This window comes from Miscanthus floridulus, chromosome 3 (genome assembly GCF_019320115.1).
Source record: "Miscanthus floridulus cultivar M001 chromosome 3, ASM1932011v1, whole genome shotgun sequence".
Classification (NCBI taxonomy): domain Eukaryota; kingdom Viridiplantae; phylum Streptophyta; class Magnoliopsida; order Poales; family Poaceae; genus Miscanthus; species Miscanthus floridulus.
Window position 1 is genome coordinate 55,423,039 of NC_089582.1, and position 20,901 is coordinate 55,443,939.

General features: G+C 41.2%; 1 protein-coding gene across 2 annotated transcripts; it reads left to right on the top strand.

Annotated features, from left to right (window-relative positions):
- Positions 1–10,065: 10,065 nt before the first annotated feature.
- On the top strand, positions 10,066–20,216 carry LOC136541670 (DEAD-box ATP-dependent RNA helicase 5-like). 2 transcript variants are annotated; one of them, XR_010780430.1, is made up of 12 exons: positions 10,066–10,532; positions 10,638–10,765; positions 11,345–11,452; positions 11,736–11,816; positions 13,951–14,029; positions 14,482–14,567; positions 14,647–14,771; positions 16,458–16,526; positions 16,609–16,702; positions 17,513–17,579; positions 17,655–17,747; positions 19,726–20,216. XR_010780430.1 is itself a non-coding variant. In XM_066533679.1 (12 exons), the coding sequence occupies exons 1-12, from the start codon at positions 10,124–10,126 to the stop codon at positions 19,816–19,818; spliced, it is 1,530 nt and encodes a 509-aa protein (XP_066389776.1). In that variant the 5' UTR covers positions 10,066–10,123; the 3' UTR covers positions 19,819–20,216. The 2 variants fall into 2 exon arrangements, 1 of the variants encoding a protein (XP_066389776.1); XM_066533679.1 differs by having other exon boundaries at positions 17,415–17,579.
- Positions 20,217–20,901: the final 685 nt, after the last annotated feature.

The following is a 20,901-nucleotide window of genomic DNA, read 5'->3' on the forward strand; positions in this document are numbered from 1 at the left end:
TTTTCTAATTTTTGGTTAGTTACACAATTTTATACTGAATTTACAAGTTTACCTTAGAAACTAAATTAGAAAATGCATAGAAAAGGAAAAGGGCCGGTGGTGACCATTCGGCCCCGTAGCCCAGCGCGGCGCAGCTGCGCACGTGTCGTGGTGGCCTAGCAACGGCCCAAGGTTGGGGCGCCCACGCGCGACGGTGGCTTTACCGAAAAGGGCTCGGGTTTTTTTAGATAATCACACGGAGCAACGGAACAATATTACTACAGACTCACGCTTTGCATTAAAGACCTTGGAATGTGTTGCCTTTGCAACGGGGCGGTCCTCGGCACACCTGCGTGTGGCGACGCGGCACACTGGCGGCAACGGTGGTTACGCCGAGCAAACTAGGCTCGATACGACGGAAGTAAGTGGCTGACCACCATCTACAGCTAAACACGCAAGGATGTTCGGCGTTTAGGGACTTGGAGGTGCACTGTCATGAGCTACAGCGGCGAGCGACGATACGCGGTGGTGACGCGACTGTTCCGGCAAGCCTACGCCCTCACGGAAAGGTAGAGATGGTAGAGGAGCATCAGTAGCTCACCATGGTGCACGCCCTATTGATGGTTGAAGCTAGGGAGCGCTGCGACGGTCTGGCCACGTGCGACCGAGCGAGGCGGCGGCGCTCTATGAAAGACACCAGTGTGTCACCCCCACCGACGATGAGCACCCTAGCCAAAACAATGTGAGCATCGAATAGGGAGAGTCAAGGAGAGCTCAGGGTTACGAGCAATTGAACTGCTACCACTCCTACACGCCTTACCCCCAACCCTCTGATCATGGCAGCGTGCATGACCAAAAGCGAGGAGAGACCAAAATTGACCACTGTCTGACCAAGGCTGGGCTCGATGATAACGCGACAACTAGCTAACTTGCTAAGTTACTCACCGATACGAGGAATTGAACTAGGAGGCCTTGAGCTGGTGATTGGAAGAAGGAGGAATGATGGCTCTGCGCTTAGTGCGGTTGTGGGGAGATCACACGAATGAGCTTGAGTGGATTAAGATAAGGCGGCCTCAATTGATGGCAGAAGTACGAGCATACGTGCACAGACGACACGACCAAGAGACTCGGCATGATGCTCTTGAATTGGAGTGGTCCCACTCGAGTAGGGAGCTCCCATGGCGGCTAGCGAGTCAGGGCGAGCAGAGAGGCGTCACTGTCATCTAGTGACTGGGGTTGGCTGACCCAAGCGTGGTGGGCAGCGGCACATGCTCAGAGACTCGACGCAGTAGGTAAAATAAAGGACGAGACGAGCGCCATGTCTACAAGGCCACGATAGCCATAGCTCTATCTCAACCATGCGCGTAGCTTGGTGGTTGGATGATGGCGCACGCATACCACGGTAGTGGAACCAGATCTAAGCCAGCCGGGTCAGCCAACGCAAGGCCAGGGCGCAGCCCAGCATCGCCCTGGCACACGAGCTAGACAGCGACCGTAGCTTGGTCACAACATGAGCCCAGTGAAGGGGACTATGACACCTAAGAGGGGGGGTGAATTAGACAACTTAAAAATCTACTTCCAAACTATGGCCTCTTTTTCTAACCTTAGCAAAACCTATGCAAAAGATAAACTATCTAAATGTGCAACTACGGTTTTGCTAATGTGTTGCTATCTCTACCGCAAAAGGAGTAATACAATCAATGTAAATGCGGAAGCTAAAGAGCAAGGTAGAGATATACAAACTCCCATCGATGACTCTGGTATTTTTATCAAGGTATTGAGAAGCAAGAAAGCTTCCCCCTAGTCCTCATGGGAGCCCCTCGTAAGGAATACTTCGCAAGGGCCAAGCTCTTGGTTGGGTTACTCCGTGGATAGCCTCGGGCCTTCCCCAAGCGCAAGTGGGTCTCTGACGTGCCTTCTGGCAAGCCTCTCCTGGATGCTCCCCACCGTCTTCACTATCAAGCTTCCGGTCGAAACGCCGAGGGCCTTGTTTCCTCCGGTACATGGTGGCGCCCACACCACAAACGCGGTTGGTGTGATCTCGCAAGACTATAAGCCCCTCCGATGTACAATAATGGTGCGCGCAAGCACCGAGTGGTAAGAGGTATGCAAACCTCACTAAACACTAGGCCTAAACCTACAGCAAGCGCATAAGCGGTGGTCTAATCAACCTAAGCACTTCGCAAAGCACCTATACTAATCACCTAATGAATCACTAAGCACTATGCAAGTGGAGATCACTAAAATGGTGTATCAACACCTTTGATATATTCCCTCAGCTCCACACTACTCATTTGGCCGGTTGGGTTGTATTTATAAGCCCCACTGAGAAAGTGGCCATTAGGGATGAAATCCTACTTTTTTGCTACTGACCGAACGCTGATCACGTCCTGACCGGACACGTCCGGTCGTCCTGACCGTTAGAGCTGCGATCAACTGATCAAACGCTGCTAGCGTCCGGTCACATGCCACCGGACGCGTTCGGTCGCATTTTCGCTGCTCTGGAACCTCTTTGTACTCGACCGGACTTTGTTGTCCTGTGTCTGGTCGATTTGCCGCCAGCGTCCGATCACTACTGCTGCCGAGCCTCTTGATCGGGCATCCGGTCACTATGCTACCAGCGTCTGGTCCAGCGTCCGGTCACTTTTGTGAGCTCATTTCTTCGCGATCTTGTGTACGGCTTGGTTCCTATCTCCATGCTTGGACTTTGCTTGATATCTTGGGTCTTCTCTTGTGCTTCTAAGGTCTTGCTTATGGTGTTGATCATCGGATCATCACGTTGCCTTCGTCCAAGTCACATCTTACACCTTATTGACCTACAAAACAATCACTTGCAAATCCATTAGTCCAATTTGGTTGTGTTGGTCATCAAACACCAAAATCCAAAGTAAATGGACCAAGGGTCCATTTTTCTTACAATCTCCCCCTTTTTGGTGATTGATGACAACACGACCAAAGCAAGCAAATAATAAAAATTTGGAATTTAAAAACTATCTACTTGCTAGGATGCAATGCAAGGGGCATGGTTATATGATGCTGAAAGATACTACTTGTAAGACTAAAAGATACTACATAAAAACTTATCTTGCCCTTGCAAAATGTCCCCATGTGGCATTATGGATTTAAACCTTGCTTTCTACAAATTCTCCTCATTACATAGACTAATCCATAATCTACTATCCTCCCTTTCTCAGACCATTACCACTTGTAGACCATTATGATCTAGCTTATGGCCTACAAATTGATGCTTGCTTTTGGTCCTCTAAATTCTCCCCCTTTAGAATCAAACACCAAAAAGGAAGATATTAGTAGCATAAGGGAGGGTCAAACTTTGTGATCCTTTGTGTGCAGAGTGGAATAGGTCACAAAATTTGACTCTCACATTATATAGATTAAGCTCCCCTAAATATATGCATACATATGGTAGAAAGCAAGGCATATGCATATTTGGCAAATTATTGCTCAAGGGAATTTAATCTATATAATGTATGGAGAAAGCATATAAATATCAAAATGAAATCAACATAATGATATCGGTTTAGAAATACCACATGTGGAAACCAATTTGATTTCTACCACTTGCAATAGGTGGTGGATATTTGAAGTATGATGCTTAACTCCGGAGACTCCATTTTCCTTGCAATGAGACTACTACACACATGATAAGCTTGAAAAGGTGTTAGTCTCAAGGCATCCAACTTGTAGAGTAACCTCTCCCTAAATTTATGCACATAAGTATGGAATACTTGTAGGAAATATGCACATTGATTTTAGAATAAAAAATACCATTTGAAAGATGACATCACATAAATGTGAGAATCATTTTCGAAGATGATATTCGGGAGAAATTACCTACAATTTGGACTTTGGCACATATTAGATGAACAATCAAAAGACAAGCTATGTGCCATGCTCCTAAACAAATTAAAACCATGTAGGTTTGCTCCAAGGGTTAAGAATAAAACCGAGCAAGCCTACCATAAGATATACCTAGTGTATGCATGACAAAAGATATAAGCATGCAAATGCAAACATAGGCATAAAAAGTAACTAGATGCTTAAAGATACCAATTTGTAAGTAATACCACTTGTAGGAAATTCAAATTGATACTACTTGAAGGAAATTGAATCTAGTTACCTAACATGGGAAGGAGAATTTGGGTCCATAGTATTCACTAACCCACTTGGCAATGATTTTGTTCATCATGATGCACCCCATGAAATGCATCCATACTTTGCCAAGTTTCCAAATTCCCTGAAGTCCATTGGACTTCTCACTTCCCTTTCAGGATCTAAACCTTCTTGATGCTCTTCATGTTGGAAATAATCTCCTTTGGCACCCAAAAGCATTTGACCCTATTGTTGGCTTGCTTGTTCATCTTGATGGCCACCACCTTGTCATTTTTCTTCTTCTTCAAGAGATAAGGTGTGGAGGCCTTCTTGTCCACCTTATTGATGTAGGTGTTGGAGAGCTTGCTTGTTTGCTTCTTTTCTTTCTTCTTTGCTCCTCCCCCATTCTTCACATTGCACTCATAGGACTTTGTGGCCTTCCTTGTGGCACACGTAGCAAACTATGGTTTATCCTTTATCAAGCTTCTTCACTCTCTTGATGGTGTTATCTTATTGAAGTTGGGCTTGCTTCGCCTTGCCTTTCACTTGAGTCGAGTCCTTGGTGAGGCGAGCTACTTCTTGCTTGAGTTGCTCATTCTCCTTTGCAACCTCTTGTATATATGTATCTACAACAACTTTCTCAACACAAACTTGGTTACACAAAGATGAGTCTAAACATAAATCATTACAAGAAGTAGAGGCATCCTTTTTAGACATGTTAACCATAGAACTTTTCTTTTTAGATGTCTTGGTGAGGGTTGCACTAACGGCTTTAAGATTAGCAACTTTATTAGTTAGCTCATCACAATGTTTACACATGATTTATATTTTAGCAAGCAAACTTTTATAAGCATCTTGTGAGCTAGCTAACTTTTCTTTTAATTTTTCATTTTTCTTTACAAGTTGCTCATCATTGATTATGCATGCATTTGTTGTTGCACTAGCTTCAAGTTGCTCAATTTTAATAGATAGTTCAACATTGAGATTAGCAAAGTTCTCATATTGTTCAAGCAAAATTTTGTATGCTTCTTGTGAACTACCTAGCTTTTTGTTTAATTTTTCGAGCTTCTTTTGTTGACTAGTGCAAACTTTAGCATAATTAAGATTTTATTGCATAATTTCATCATAAGAAGGCATTTCATCATCACTGTCACTCTCACTAGAGGATGAGCTTTCGTTACCTCGTGCCATAAGGCACATATGAGAAGAGCTTGATGACGCCCTCGACTCTTGTGATGGTATTCTTTTTCACTTGAAGAATCATCCCATGACCTTATTGATGTAAGGGCTTGGTTCTTGCATGTCTTCTTCTTTGTCTTGGGTGTGGGCTTATTTGGACAAACTTCCACAAAGTGCCCTAACTCGCCGTATCCATAACATCCTCTCTTTCTTTGCTCATTTCTTTGATTGGTGAAAATGAGATCTTGGATTTGGATAGACACACCCTTGACATTGAGCCTTTGGATCATCTTCTCCACCTTGCTGATTAGTTTGATTGATTCTTCATCAAGGTCGAAGGTGAAGGAGGAAGATTGATCATCTTCACTTGAATCTTCATCATCATCATCGTCCTCATCTTCTTCTTCATCTTTACTTGAGGAGCTTGAGCTTAAACTTGTCTCAACTTGTTTGCCCTTCATCTTCTTTTTCTCGCTACATGCGAGAGCTTTGCCTTTGCTCGATGAAGAGGCTTTATCTTAACCCATCTTTCATGACATTTTAAATGCCACTAACTTGCCAACGACTATGCTCGGGGTCATGGTGCTCAAGTTCTCTATGTTGTGAAGGATGGTGATGATGCTTGCATATTTCTTTTCTGGTAGCACAAAGATGATCTTCCTCACGATGTCTGTATCATCTAGCTTTGTTAATCCTATTGAATGGAGCTCATTGATAATTAGATTCAAACGAGAATACATATCACAAACAAGCTTATCATCATTCATTGTAAAGGAATCATAATTTTGTTTAGCTAGACAATGTTTTTGCTCATGGACATTAGATGTGCCATTATGGAGCTCTTGAAGTTTTAACCAAATTTTATGTGCCGTATTTAAACTAAACACTTAGTTAAACACATCCATACTAAATGATTCAAACAAGCAGTTTTTAGCTCTAGCATTGAAATGCATTTATTTTTCATCACTCTTTGTGGGTTTTTTCGGGATTCTTAATGGGTTTCATCCCATCACGAGTGACTCTCCAAACACCCAAATCAACCACCTCAAGGTAGCAAGCCATTCTAGCCTTATAATAAGGAAAGTTAGTGCCGTCAAAGTGCGGAGGCCTAGAGGTATTCATTCTAACCACTCTAAATAGCGTCGGCTCAACAACGATTAAGCCAAAGGTCCAAATTGAGCCAGCCAGCTCTGATACCAATTGAAGGGGACCGTGACGCCTAAGAGGTGGGGGGGTGAATTAGGCAACTTAAAAATCTACTTCCAAACTATGACCTCTTTTTTTAACCTTAGCAAAACCTATGCAAAAGATAAACTATCTAAATATGCAACTACGGTTTTGCTAATGTGTTGCTATCTCTGCCGCAAAAGGAGTAAAACAATTAATATAAATACGGAAGCTAAAGAGCAATATAGAGATATGCAAACTCCCGTCGACGACTCCGGTATTTTTACCGAGGTATCGAGAAGCACGCAGGCTTCTCCCTAGTCCTTGTTGGAGCCTCTCACAAGAAATCCTTCGCAAGGGCCAAGCTCCCGGTCGGGTTACTCCGTGGATAGCCTCAGGCCTTCCCCACACGCAAGTGGGTCTCCGACGTGTCTTTCGGCAAGCCTCTTTCGGATGCTCCTCGCTGTCTTCACTATCAAGCTTCCGACCGAAATACCGAAGGCCTTGTTTCCTCCGGTACACGGTGTTGGTCACACCACAAGCGCGATTGGTGTGATCTTGCAAGACTACAAGCCTCTCCGATGTATAATAATGGCGTGTGCAAGCACCGAGTGGTAAGAGGTATGCAAACCTCACTAAACACTAGTCCTAAACCTACTCATTTGGCTGGTTGGGGTTGTATTTATAAGCCCCACTGAGAAAGTAGCCGTTGGGGATGAAATTCCACTTTTCTACTACTGACCGGACGCTGCTTACGTCCTGACTGGATGCATCCGGTCGTCCCGACCGTTAAAGCCGCGATCAACTGATCGGACGCTGACAGCATCCGGTCACATGCCATCGGACGTGTTCGGTCGCATTTTCGCCGCTCTGGAACCTCTCTGTACTCGACAGGACTCTGCTGTCCAGCGTCCGGTTGATCTACCGCTAGCATCCGGTCACTGCTGCTGCCGAGCCTCTTGATCGAGCGTCCGGTCACTGTGCTATCAGCGTCCAGTCACTTTTGTGAGCTCGTTTCTTCGCAATCTTGCGTACAGCTTGGTTCCTATCTCTATTCTTAGACTTTGCTTAATATCTTGGGTCTTCACTTGTGCTTCTAAGGTCTTGCTTATGGTGTTGATCATTGGATCATCATATTGCCTTCGTCTAAGTCACATCTTGCACCCTATTGACCTACAAAACAATCACTTACAAATCCATTAGTTCAATTTAGTTGTGTTGGTCATCAAACACCAAAATCATAGGATAAGGGTCAATTTTCCTTACACCCGGTGCCACAGCGTTGTGCTCGCGGTGACCATGAACTCAGACCGAGAGACTGCTATTGGTGACGTGCATGTATTTTAAAGCGAAGCGAAAACTACCAACGATCGCAATTGAGGCCCAACTAATCCCTCTATCCTAAAGTCAAAATGACCAGCGACCTAACAAAGCCATCGACATGGCCCGAGAGCAACCAGAGAGGAGGATAGAAGGATGCCAATATGAGCTCGTCGCGCTGAATGCTGGTTCACGAACGAAGCCCGACACAACACCGACGACGCGTTCTAGTGAAGTTAGGGCAATTTTAGAGCGGACAACATGACATCCAATATAATGTCAACCTATGCCATGCTCAAACACTCACTGTCATCAACAATATCAAAACATGCAACTAGTGTTTAAATATTTTTGTTAAAAATTAAATTCCAAAATAGCATTGTCTTACTACTTTTCCATACTTAGGAAAGTTAAGGTCTCAATTCAAACTAACAGTCATTAACACTTTTGTTACAATTTTTAAAAGGCCTAAACCCTTTTAACTGCTACCAACAAGTATTTCATACGATAGTCCATACCTTACACTAACCCGTCGGAGCAAAATATTTAAGCACCATTTAACTATTTTGCTCAATATAATTTGCCAAAAATAGTATTTTAGCAACAGTTCAGGTGTTTGCCGACTTAACGAAAAGAGCTTATCTTAATGTCAAATTTAATTTTTGAGCTCCCAAAACACTAGTTAACAACATCTATTTTTCAAAAGTTAAAGTTGCATTGTCATCTACAAAGTTTGTACTTTCAACTTTATTTAAATATCACACACATGTTCTATAGTATTTTTGCTTAATAAAAATTGGTTTTCAACCTTAAGTGATATAACATGACTATTGAATCCTTTTTATGTATCATTTGTGTTAATCATTTTTCCTACCAAGAAATTTATTTTTACACCTCTCATGCATTATCACAAAAACATAATGCATCATGACATGATTTAATAGTTGGTTTAGGACATAACACCGAGGGTGTTACAATTTGATGGCTTGTGGTGACATCTTTTAGTAAAAAACACAACGAATTTTTCTCCCATTTATTGAGTAACGATACCACGCACGTCCGAATTTGAATTGTCACGGCGACTGACATGGTCTTAGTGACTTCTAATTTACTATTAGAACTAAGGATGAAAGCGGACGGAAAATAGCTCTATCGTTTTTATTTTCATAATTTTTGACGACAACCGGGAGCGAAAATGGTAGCGGCATAAACGGTAATGCGAAAACGGATAAATACGATCGAAAAATAGACGGAAACGAACGATAGGTGGAACTTAAGCCGGAACTACATGCCACGTATGACAAACCAAAGGGCTTGCTACGGTACTCCCAAATAAATGTGAACCGTCGATTTAGATAATTTTTATCGCATATTACCTTCTAGGAGGTAATATAATGAAGCAATATATATATTAGCAAAATAGGTAAAATATCTTCCAATTAGATCTAATTTCCATATCCAATTAGATCTAACTTGCATGCATGATGTGAATTGTTCCTATGTTTGTGATAAAGTGACATATCATGCTAAGATGATTTTTAAACATTTTTTGTAACATTTTTTTTCAGATACGTTTGCGTTTACGTTACTTGCTAAAATACACGTGTATATCCATGCTTAATCTTTTTGTGCTTAACCCTTTTATGGTAGGCAGCTTTCACGCATAGCACATAGAAAAAAGAAACATTTGACAGATGTTTTTGCGTAACATATACATATATACATACATGTACCTGACTCTTTTTTTTAAATACATACATGTACGAGTTATGAGTAACGTTACGTTCTGCATGCAGCCAAACAGCGCAGAAGCAAGTCTGGCTGACCGCCCGCTCACGGGACAGCTCGGCTCAGCACCCTCCGCGCTTGTTCCGGTGAACGTATAACCGGGATGAAAATGGAAATATCCCGGTCAAAAACGGAAAACCAGCAATACGGACGAAAAAACACTCGACCATTTTCGGTCCCGTTTCCGTTTATCCCGCACAAAACGAAAATAGGTGAAAAAATACGGTATAGGGTTGTGGACGGAACGGCATTCATCCCGTCCATTTTCATCTTTTAACTGGATCGGATGGAGTATACGTTTTTGTTGTTGATTGATTACCCTGTCATAATGCAACGCAATCACAGGATCGAGAAATAGACGGCTGAGATTCACCGAGCCGCCGCTTCGGTTCCCCCTCTAAAACCCTAGAAATCAGCCTCCCCGTTCCACTTCCCTCCGTCCTCGCCCGCGCCTGTTCCTCGGCTCTCCTCCGTCACCCCCCCCCCCCCCCCCCCCCCCCCCCCCCCCCCCCCCCACCCACACACACACACACGCGCGCGCGCGCGCACACACCCCAACCCTACCCCCTTCCCCGCCGCCATGGGCCGCAATCTCGACGCCGAGCAAGCGGAAGCACCCAGGAGCAGCAAGAAGGAGAAGAAGAGCAAGAATGACAAGAAGCGGAAGCTGGCAGCCGAGGCGGCGGCGGCGGCGACGGCGACAGAGGAGGCCGTCAAGAGCAGCAAGAAGAAGAAGCGGGTGGAGAATGGACCCGGCGCAGGAGGAGGAGGGGAGGCGGAGAACGGCGCTGTGAAGGCCGTGGCGGTGACCGGGAAGGGCTCGGAGGACCCCAAGTACGCGCCGCTTCGGTCGTTCTCCGCTGCCGAGCTGCCGTCCCAGGTGCTCGAATGCTGCAGCGCGTTCGCGCGGCCGTCACCCATCCAGGCACACGCCTGGCCGTTCCTCCTCGACGGCCGCGACTTTATCGGCATCGCCGCCACCGGATCCGGTACGGCAAAATTATTTGATTTCTACTTTCCGTTTGGTCATTCCTTTGCCTACCCGTGTTCAAATTTGTGGTAATCTTGTTATCACGTCATTTGGGTACTGCCAGGGAAGACAATTGCCTTTGGCGTGCCGGCGCTGATGCACATCAGGAAGAAGGTAGGGGGGAAATCAGGGAAGAAGAAGGCCGTGCCACGGTGCCTCGTGCTATCACCAACGAGGGAGCTCGCTCAGCAGGTAAGCCAGTGAACGTTGCTTTTTTAATTACAATACTCGAGCATGTCATGCAAATTTTTGGTAAATGCTGGTTGATTGCTGTGGTGTTAAATAAGTTACTTTAGGTCTTTAGCTTCATTTTTCAAGCAGAACAAGGATTGTACACTAAAGATAACAAACATGGGTAACTTACATTACATATGCTTCTACTATGTGGCACCCAATAAGCTGTATCACTGTTCGTGCTGCTAACTTATTGAATGATGAATCTTTGAAGCTTTTCTTATTTGACAATCTTTTCTGTAATAATCATTACTTACCATCACACCCAGTTGGTTTTTGAGCTTCTGCTGCTGTTTGAAATTTGTAGCCTGATTTTTCCAAGAAGATTCTGGCATCAATAGCCATTCTTTTTCTTGGGAAAGAGCGGCATAATAATTCTTTTACCCTTTTCTACAAAAATGCATGTGTCATTCCTGTTTGGTGCGTGGGATAATGGAAAAACTATTCATATTAATCTGTAAGCTTGATCGTGAACACAAACAATATGGTTGAATGTGAACATACAAGAATGATTTACACTTTTCTGTATTGTGCCAGATTGCAGATGTACTAAGTGAGGCTGGTGCACCATGTGGGATAAAATCAGTTTGCCTTTATGGTGGAACTAAAAAGGAACCCCAAATATCTGCCCTTAAATCTGGAGTGGTAAGATAACACCGATTTCTTTTTTTTTTTCTCAGCCATGGTTCATATAATTGTATGGAATACTGATTAAATTCTGAGCTTCTGATATCGTTGCATACCAAATCATTACGGTAGCACATTCTTTTTCATGGATTTCACTTAATGGAAACTCGAAATGCTTCTTTACTATATAGTTCACACAACTATTCCTTGGCATGTCAGTATTTGACAGTTAACTTGTGTAAGTAAAAACATGTTGTTGCCTAACCCTCTATTCATTTTTTTTGGGGTTTTGTGCTTGCAGGATATAGTCATAGGAACTCCTGGTCGAATGAAAGACCTTATTGAAATGGGTGTTTGCTGTCTTAATGAGGTTTCGTTTGTGGTAAGCCAGTTGTGCCTTCCTTTTTGCTATTCTTGTTGTCTATGAAGTGTGGTGTGCATGGTATATATATTCTCTCCAGTCACAATGCAGTGCTCTGGACAGCAACAGGGTCACCAAGTTGCAACTTTGATTACTAATTCACCATCCCTTGGTTCTCTTGTATTTGATATTCTAAATTTGAGCAAGTCAGACCTTTTCATGTTTGGCATGATATGCTAAAACTATGTAGATTGTCTGTATGAAAGGTACACCACTTGTTTTGTAGTGAAAAGTAGTTCCATAGTTTAGTGTGTGTGTTGGGTGTGTCTGGGAGTGGGCATTTTGCCTGTACAGCTTATAGTTTTTATCTTAATGAATGACATGCAGCTCTTCTGTGTTATTGAGAAAAAAACTACTCCTTCCATCCCAAAATAAGTGACGTTTTTTACTTCGAGACTGTCTTGTTTGACCATTTGTCTTATTCAAAAAGTTTGTATAAATATTATTTATTTTGTTATGACTTATTCTATCATTAGAGATACTTTAATACTGACTTATTTATTTTATTATTTACACAAAAAAATGAACAAGACAAACGGTCAAACAAGAAGTGTAAAAGTCAAAATCGTCACTTATTTTGGGACGGAGGGAGTAGGCATTAATACTAAATCGATGAAAAGGACGTTTGGAGTGACATCTTGGACACACAGAGATTGTGGGAAGTAAAGACCATTTTGAGTGTACTTTCTGAGACAAATCTACAAGTTTTGCTTTCATGTCTAATCTAAACATATAACTTATAATAATATAGGTGAATTTAAAAAGTTATTGCATGCCCCTTGAAACTCCCTTATGTAATACTCGTTTCCTGTCTTGTTTTGTATTTTCTTCCTGCTCTTATCCCATCCTTCTCGTTGCACCCTTTATATTCTACAAGGTGTGTATGTTTTTTCTTAATATAATGATGGGAGATTGTACTGCCGGTTTGAAATACCCTCATGTAGTAGTTGCTTACCTAGAGCTTGTACTTGGCTGATGTTCATGTGCTATTTGTTTTTGTTGAAACTTGATTTTAAGTAATTTTTGAAAGTTCACACCCAACATGCATATATCATCTCTGCACACAAATAGTACTCACCAAAGATTACTTACTGTTCATCTGTGTTATTGCAAAGCGCCAGTAGCTTTCCTGAAAGATTAGAAGCACAAGATGTGCATATCCAGAAAAACAAGTGTACCATTTGGCTTTAGATTGCTTATGAATGTGCATGTTCTGGTTGCTTGTATCAAATATATTTTGTGTGGAACATTGTTGTTAACAGTACCATACAATTTTCAATTGGAGGTTGTCGCTCCATTGAAATTATTTATATGGTTCGCGAGATGACTAAAAAAAATTGATACGGGGAACCGTTCACTGAGAATGGTACATGGCACTTCGATTTGCCTTCTACCTAGGTATGGCATCCTAATTCCTATCAGCTAACTGTGAAGCTTGGTACACACTCTTGAGATCATTTGATGCTTCATTTTAAATCTCAAGGAAATTACCTGATAGACTTTGATAAGCAGTAACAATTAGTTGAACATGGCACTTCCCTCAGCCATGGAATCCAATCTTCCTTACATTATACCTCCTTTTGTTTTGTCTGTGTAGCCTGTTACACACTCATAGTGTCATTTGGTGCTTCGTTTTAAATCAAAGGAAATTACCTGGTAGAATTAATACTAATAATAGTAACGAATTAGTTGAATATAGCATTTCCCACAGCCATTCATCCCAATCTTCCTTACCTTATCCCTCTCTTTCTGTTCTGTTCAGGGATTTAGGTCTAAGAACCTGCTGTCAAGATAATAAGATAGTAGTAAAATGGATTAGCATATTCTCTGGCATCAATCACCTCAAATGTTTCTTGGGACTACTGCTGTGCTTACACTTTCATGGTTATGCTTTAATAATTAATTATTGTGTTCCCTGTTGTTGATGGACTTCGAGTCGCGGTCTCCTCGCATTGCACAGGCGAGGGTAAGGCTTGCCACTAACACCCTTCCCCAGACCCCGCACAGAGCGGGAGCTCTCTGCACTGGGTACGCCCTGTTGTTGATGGACTTATTATGGTGTGATAGATATTCTTACTGTTTTTTTTTTGCATAGGTTCTAGATGAAGCAGATAGGATGCTGGATATGGGTTTTGAACCTGAAGTCAGGGCAATTTTGAGCCAAACATCATCTGGTGTGTATCCATTTCTTTCTCTTCCCTCTACCAATGCCTGTGTCAGTGTGTTCACACCTGTTTAGGAAGAAGCAGCAATATATATATATTTTTACCAGAATAGAGTGAAAATCAACATTCAGATTAGGATTCTTTGTACTGTGATTATGAGGTTTTAGTGGATTTTAAAGCTGTCAAGGCCCTTGGTGTCACTATTTTTTTTTTCACTATGTGCTTACTACAAAGTATAAATCTTACTGTTGATGCTATGTAATGTGATCTGCGCAACTTGGATGGTGTCATAGTTATTTGAACAGCACCTTCTATTTTAACTTATTTGTGTTATCATATGAATATGTCCTTTTTCTGCATCTCTGCTGCATCCTTGACCCCAACCCTTCAGTTCTCTATAGGATGACGCATATTAGCCCAGGAGTTTATGTTATTTCTTATTTGTGTTATTTCTCATGCAGTACGTCAGATGGTTATGTTCAGTGCAACTTGGCCTCTTGCTGTCCACAAATTAGCCCAGGAGTTTATGGATCCAAATCCAATAAAGGTTGTGCTGTTTTTGTCTGTTTTTTTTTTGCTTTCAAACAAGTACCTGGGCTGACAGTCTTTTCAATGTCTCACTGCAGGTTGTTATTGGATCAGAAGATCTTGCTGCTAACCATGACGTGATGCAAATTATTGAAGTATTGGATGATAGAACACGAGATTCAAGATTACTTGCCTTGCTTGACAAATACCATCAAGCACAAAGGTAGATATCAGTTAGATTTCACTTTCTGCTGTATTTAAGATTCATTTCCTTAAGGCACTGATTCCCGTTGGCACACTGGAAGCTAAGCATTTGGGTAGGTAATAGACTAATGCTCAAGCAAATATATATGAAACTTGATTATATGATTTTTTGATCGTATGAAATTTGGTTAGAAATGGTGAAATTGGTGGTCTGCTTGAAACTCATCAATATAATTAGGCGGTTCCAAGATTTGTTTGAATAGAACAAAACTAAATAATGTTTTTATGGAAGTGCCTCAGTAGGATTAGAACTAATTCACAAGTGTAAATTATGAAAATATTATTGCAATTTGTAGTCGCAGAAAACATCCAGGTAGCTTTGGCCTTTGGATGTGGCACAAGTGTCTCGGCACAACTGCAGGTTTTATGTACCTTAAGTTCTCCAGAAGCCTACTTGATCTGATATGCTGGTCCTACTTGAACCATGCTAATGGCTCACTTGAGAGTGGCTTGCATTGGAATCAACATGTCAGGATTGGGGCAAGTTGTGGTTTTGTGGAACTGAACATTAAACATGAAGTTACATACTTACATAGTTACATGTGACAAGCATTGATACCAATGATTTTCTGTGCCTATAATACAAGTTTTCTCACGGTGTTGCTACAGAAGATCACAAATGTTTTTATTTGATATCCATATCGACAAACAGTTGTGGACTTGTGGTACCTCAATCTTTGCCCGTCTGCCTTGCTTCATCTACATTAGCATCCAAAAACTGATGGCCATCATTGCTGCTTCCTCTAGATTTGCATCCTAGATCTTGGAAACACTACTGGTTGATGCGTGTGGCAATGTTTCCTATTCCCATTAACTACCTACCAATGCCAAACATTGCTTTGTACCGCTCAGAACTAAAGGCTATTTGGAGAAACACACTTGGCGATTTGATTATAGCCACTCGAATATGTTACACATACATGTAGGGCGTGATTGGTTGTAGACCAAGCCTTGAGCCAGGATGGCCAGGCTATGCAGGACCAAAGAAGCTGGGTTGAGCTTGTGCAAGTGGTCGTGTTTGGTTGTCTTTGCTGTTGGTCTAGTACGAGACGGGATTGTGTTTGGTTGCATGCATGCATCGGTTTTTTGGGTGTCTGACGTATGGGTCCCTGCATCCTGGGTGAATCAAGTCATCCTGCACCATGAGGGAAGGAGAAATCCAGAAGACGGAGGCGTGCGGGATGGAGGAGGGCAAACGAATGAAAAGATGCAGGCAAAAAGTGCGAGCAGGGCAACCAAACACAGCGTAAGTGCACGGAGGGATGCAGGATGCCCATTCGGACGCCCTGGTTCGGGCAACCAATCACCCCCGTAGTGTACATGGTTCTGTTCTGCTGACACTGACATAGTACAATCCCTGTCACTGTCCTGAATCCTGATATGATCTTTTCAAGCCACCTCATCCTTTCCATGCATCATGCCCATATCAGAGCAATGTTATTCAATGCCTTTTCTTTTCATTATTTGCAGGTTAAATTATAGCATATCTTAGATAGGATATTTTGTTTTCCATATTACTCTACCAATCTTTGCATTAGCTGTGTTCTATCATTAAGAAGTTCTAATGGCGATCTTATTTTATCCTTGGAGCCATATAGTTATTAATACTCATCTTAGGAAGTTGTACTTGTGTTCAATGCAACAGCAACAGGGTTTTGGTTTTTGTGCTGTACAAGAAAGAAGCTGCACGAGTGGAAACAATGCTTCAGAGAAGGTAGCAGATTTGTTTTCATTTCTTCAATTTAATCACTGAACAATATTTTTCTCCATATTTTTAATCTGTATATGTTCTGAAGGGGATGGAAGGCTGTTTCAGTCCATGGAGACAAGGCTCAGCATGATAGAACAAAAGCTTTATCTTTATTTAAAGAAGGGAAATGCCCTTTAATGGTGTGTTTTTTCTATCGCTTCTGTATAATACTATAATTTATTTAGGTCTGATAGTCCAATTGTAGATATGTATGGACTTTGCTTTTTAGATTTGGTTTGCTGTTTACTTTATGAGCTAAACCTGAAGACATCTGAGGCATTTTTTGTTTCTTTTCCCAACCTTGCCCACAGACACACCAGCTTTGCTAGGCAAGATTTGGCAAGGCAAATCTTGCTAGTGGAGGAAATGCATGCTTAGTAGAGTAATAGGATGTACCAATGGGATTCATGACTGAATATTGCGCTGTGATTCTGTGCTTGAAAGTTTAGAGCAGCTAGTTATGCTACCTTGTAATCTCAGTTTTACTATTTAACGATCCAATTTAATGAAATCTAGGTGTTTTATTCAGTGATTCAAAACATTGAAGAAACATCAGTAAAACCATTGTACTTTTCTTTTGTGACGTGGTGAATCTTAGGCCAATGAAAACATTTTTGCAAGAATGCAGATTCTTCAAAATATCTATTGCACTCTGAAATCACGTGGAATATTTGAGGGTTTCTGATTTTTTGTGTTTGGTTTTTGCGTCTATGACTATTCAAGTTTTCATCTTAGGACCATTTATCTTGCATTTAACATCATTCTGCCAAGCTCTCTTATTTGTGTTTCTAGTTTAGACGACAATGCTATTGTTTGTTTCATTTTGCACTCTTTTTTTTGTAATACATGCAGATTGCTACAGATGTCGCTTCACGTGGACTTGATATTCCTGATGTTGAAGTTGTCATTAACTATAGTTATCCTTTGACCACTGAGGATTACGTACACAGGATAGGAAGGACTGGTCGTGCTGGCAAGAAGGGTGTTGCACATACCTTTTTCACTCAAGCGAACAAGGTACTTGAGTCATTAAGTCATTATACCCTTTTTGCACTTGATGCCTTCAGTTGTTGATGTTATGTTAATTTACAGGCACTTGCTGGTGAACTTGTGAATGTTTTGCGGGAGGCTGATCAGGTTGTTCCTCCAGCCCTTATGAAATTTGGCACACATGTCAAGAAAAAGGTTTGTATTTAGCTGTTTTTTTGTCTGAAATTATCTTCTATTCATATGTCTAGTCCAAATTTGTCCGTATCTGATTGTCTGATTGTGTAGGTATGGATGTCTAGCAAGTAGCAACATCAGTAAGAGTACAGAAAGAAATACATGTGAAAATGCACGTAGTCAGAGAATGCATTCTCAAGAAATCACTTTGATGAAATTGTCCTGTCTAGTTTTAGAGCCTTTTTGTTGTTGCAAATGTACTGCAAATGTGTGGAAATTGGTGGTCGCATTTGCTAAAATATGCTTAAGATGCTCTTTAAAACAAAGACAAAAACTATTAGGGAGAAGGGATATAAATTATTCTCTCTCTAAATTCAAGAACTAACCTGGCTTCCTGACTGACATGAAAAATAGTAAAATACAAATACATACTTGTGAAATGACTGTCCATAGCCCTACTAAATAACATGATACAACCACTTTTGTTCTTTCAATGCATTAGGTTTTGGGAGTGGAATATTTGCAATAGCTACACTATTGTTTTTTCTCATTTGCCGAACGTTGTGAAACTTAATTCTACTATGACCATGGACAAACGTAGAGAATCTCAGGGATTAGTAAATTGTGATTCTGCAACCTTCACAGTTCACCAAGTTTTTTTTTTGTTTGTTTGTTTTTTTTGTTTTTTTTTTTTTTTTTGCATCTTGCGAATGCATTTGAATTTCACCTTTTTTTTGCGTCACCGAGCAAGTGAACGTGGCTCAATCTTGGACCTTTTTTTTGAATTTTGTTTCTAACTTAAACGCCTGGGTCTCATAGGACTCTTAGCACATCTCAATTTTGATAGAACATGCCCTGCCATTTTTGAAATATCAGACGGTCTATTTGCTTCCCTATGAAAATGTCAATTACTGGATAAGGATATTTGTAATGACAGAAAACTAGAAATCATAACACTTGTGTACATCATATAAAAAATATGAAGGTCTTGGTTGGTTCATGGACATTTTAAGTTTTCAGCATCAAAATTCGCTATGTATATTAATGAAAAGATTCATGTATGTGATATCATGCAACATACATAACTCTTTCTGTCCAAAATGATGTGGCCGGGTGAGTTTTCTCTCGAGTTTCTTAGTATCATGGTATTTAGAGACCACTTTTTTGTAAATATAACTATAATTCATGTGGTACTAATATTAAACGTCCATAGACAGCAAAGGTGTTTAAACATATACTCTGGTTGTTCTGTAAGATCTCTTTGTTCAAAATTCATGTCTCTAGATAGAGCTAGATGCATATAAAATGGAAGTTGGGGTCCTGCTATGGGGAGCCAAGATCTAGTCTGTGTGGACAGCAGGGACTGATGATGCTACCTTGCAGAGTCCGGTCACAGTACAACTTAGGCAACCACAACCATGGGGATGGGGTGCATGCAAAAACAAAGATTTTGTATGTTGGAAACATATTTTCCATTGTTTCCATCTTGTGGACATGGAAGCACACTAGTAGAAAGAGAAGAGAGAGTGGGAATGCAGATTGCAAAATTTTGGTTCTGTGAATGTTTGAGAGCCTACTACTTGACTCTTTAAAAAAAAAAAATCGAGCCTCCTTGCTACTGACACAGTACAAATGAAAAGAACACTGCACGAGATGAAAAGGAGTACTAGGGTGGGTGGACTTTCCAGATGAGTGAAAGGGCTGTAGTTTCAGTGATACTAATAGTTTTCAGAACTATATGTTTTCTTATATCCAGATGCATCTTAATCTAAGTAAACGTTTATTTCTAGAACTCTAGTATCATCTGTTGATTTAAAATTATAAAAGCTGTTATCCTAAAAAGCCCTATAGTTTAGACAGAGAATGCTTTTCAGAACTGTAAATGCTAGTAAAGGCTCGATTTACTACAATCGAACAGAATAAACATTGAAGTAGTTTGCATAAGGGTGATTTATGATAAATGGCCTTTAATTTATCGGCTGCCATTTTTTTTTTGCAGGAATCTAAGATATATGGATCTCATTTCAAGGAAATCACAGCAGATGCTCCTAAACCCACGAAGATCACATTTGGTGATTCTGATGAGGACTGATATAATGACAGCTTACTTTTTTTTCATCCCTGCTTATGGAAGTTTGATTTCTTGGTTGATGATGCTATGGATATAATCAGATGAGTCATTTGGAAGCTGATTGCTGCTACGGATGGGCAATCCCAAAATATAGCTGTCATGCTTTAGGTTAGTTTATTATTTATTATGAGCAGCATTCGGCTTATGTTTTTCTGGGCCGTCAGCAGTAGCACTAGCTTGGCTGTGTGTACCATAATTAGCAGCATTCTGCTTATTATGAGCTGCATTCTCGTGGAGAGTAGTTAAATTCAATGTGTCTTTAGTACAAGCAGCTTGGTTATGGTAATGATGGGCTGGTTATAGGAAAAAACAATATGGTTTTCCTTGTTATAGTAAAAAAAAAGAGAGGTGGTTTTCCAGTCTCTGCTGGATTGGATGTTTGGGTTCTATGTTTTGTGTTGGGTTTTGATTTGGCTCCATGTGTTTGAATCAACTTTGTGTTTCCACATTGTGAACCTACCGGTGCTGTTGGTAAGTTAGCCCCAGGCTCTACGTCGAGTTCAGCTCCGCATAGTTTTTGGTGGCAATAGGTATATAATAAACTTAAAAGAGTGTCAGGTTGGAGTTTGAAGCCTATTTTTGTTTCTTGTGCTGTGTTCCTTAGTCTCTGTTGTGGTGAGATGCATCACATATAGTGTACGTTGTGATTGTTAATTGCGCAGCGAGCTACGCTGCATACTTTCAGCTGTCTTGATGCTTACTCTGCAAGTTGCTTCTGTGTTACATGGTTACTGCTGTCTGGGTCTGCGTCCTAAAGTTTGGACATTATAGTGGGACGGCCCTGTTTATTCACATGTTTAACCATAATTATCATTTGTCACCAAGGCGTTTTGAAAGACCCGGTTTCAGAATCTTTGATGATTGTGAGTTTGCCACTAGCAGTGCAGTGGTTGTCAACATCGTATCCTTAGTATACTTCAGATTTGAGATCACAGCATTTCTTGACCACTCTTAACTAGCAGTGCAGTGGTTGCCATATCACACAGGCAGTGCCATGATGTTTCAGCTGGTGACCACAAACGGGCTGCGGACGTTGCAGCATGT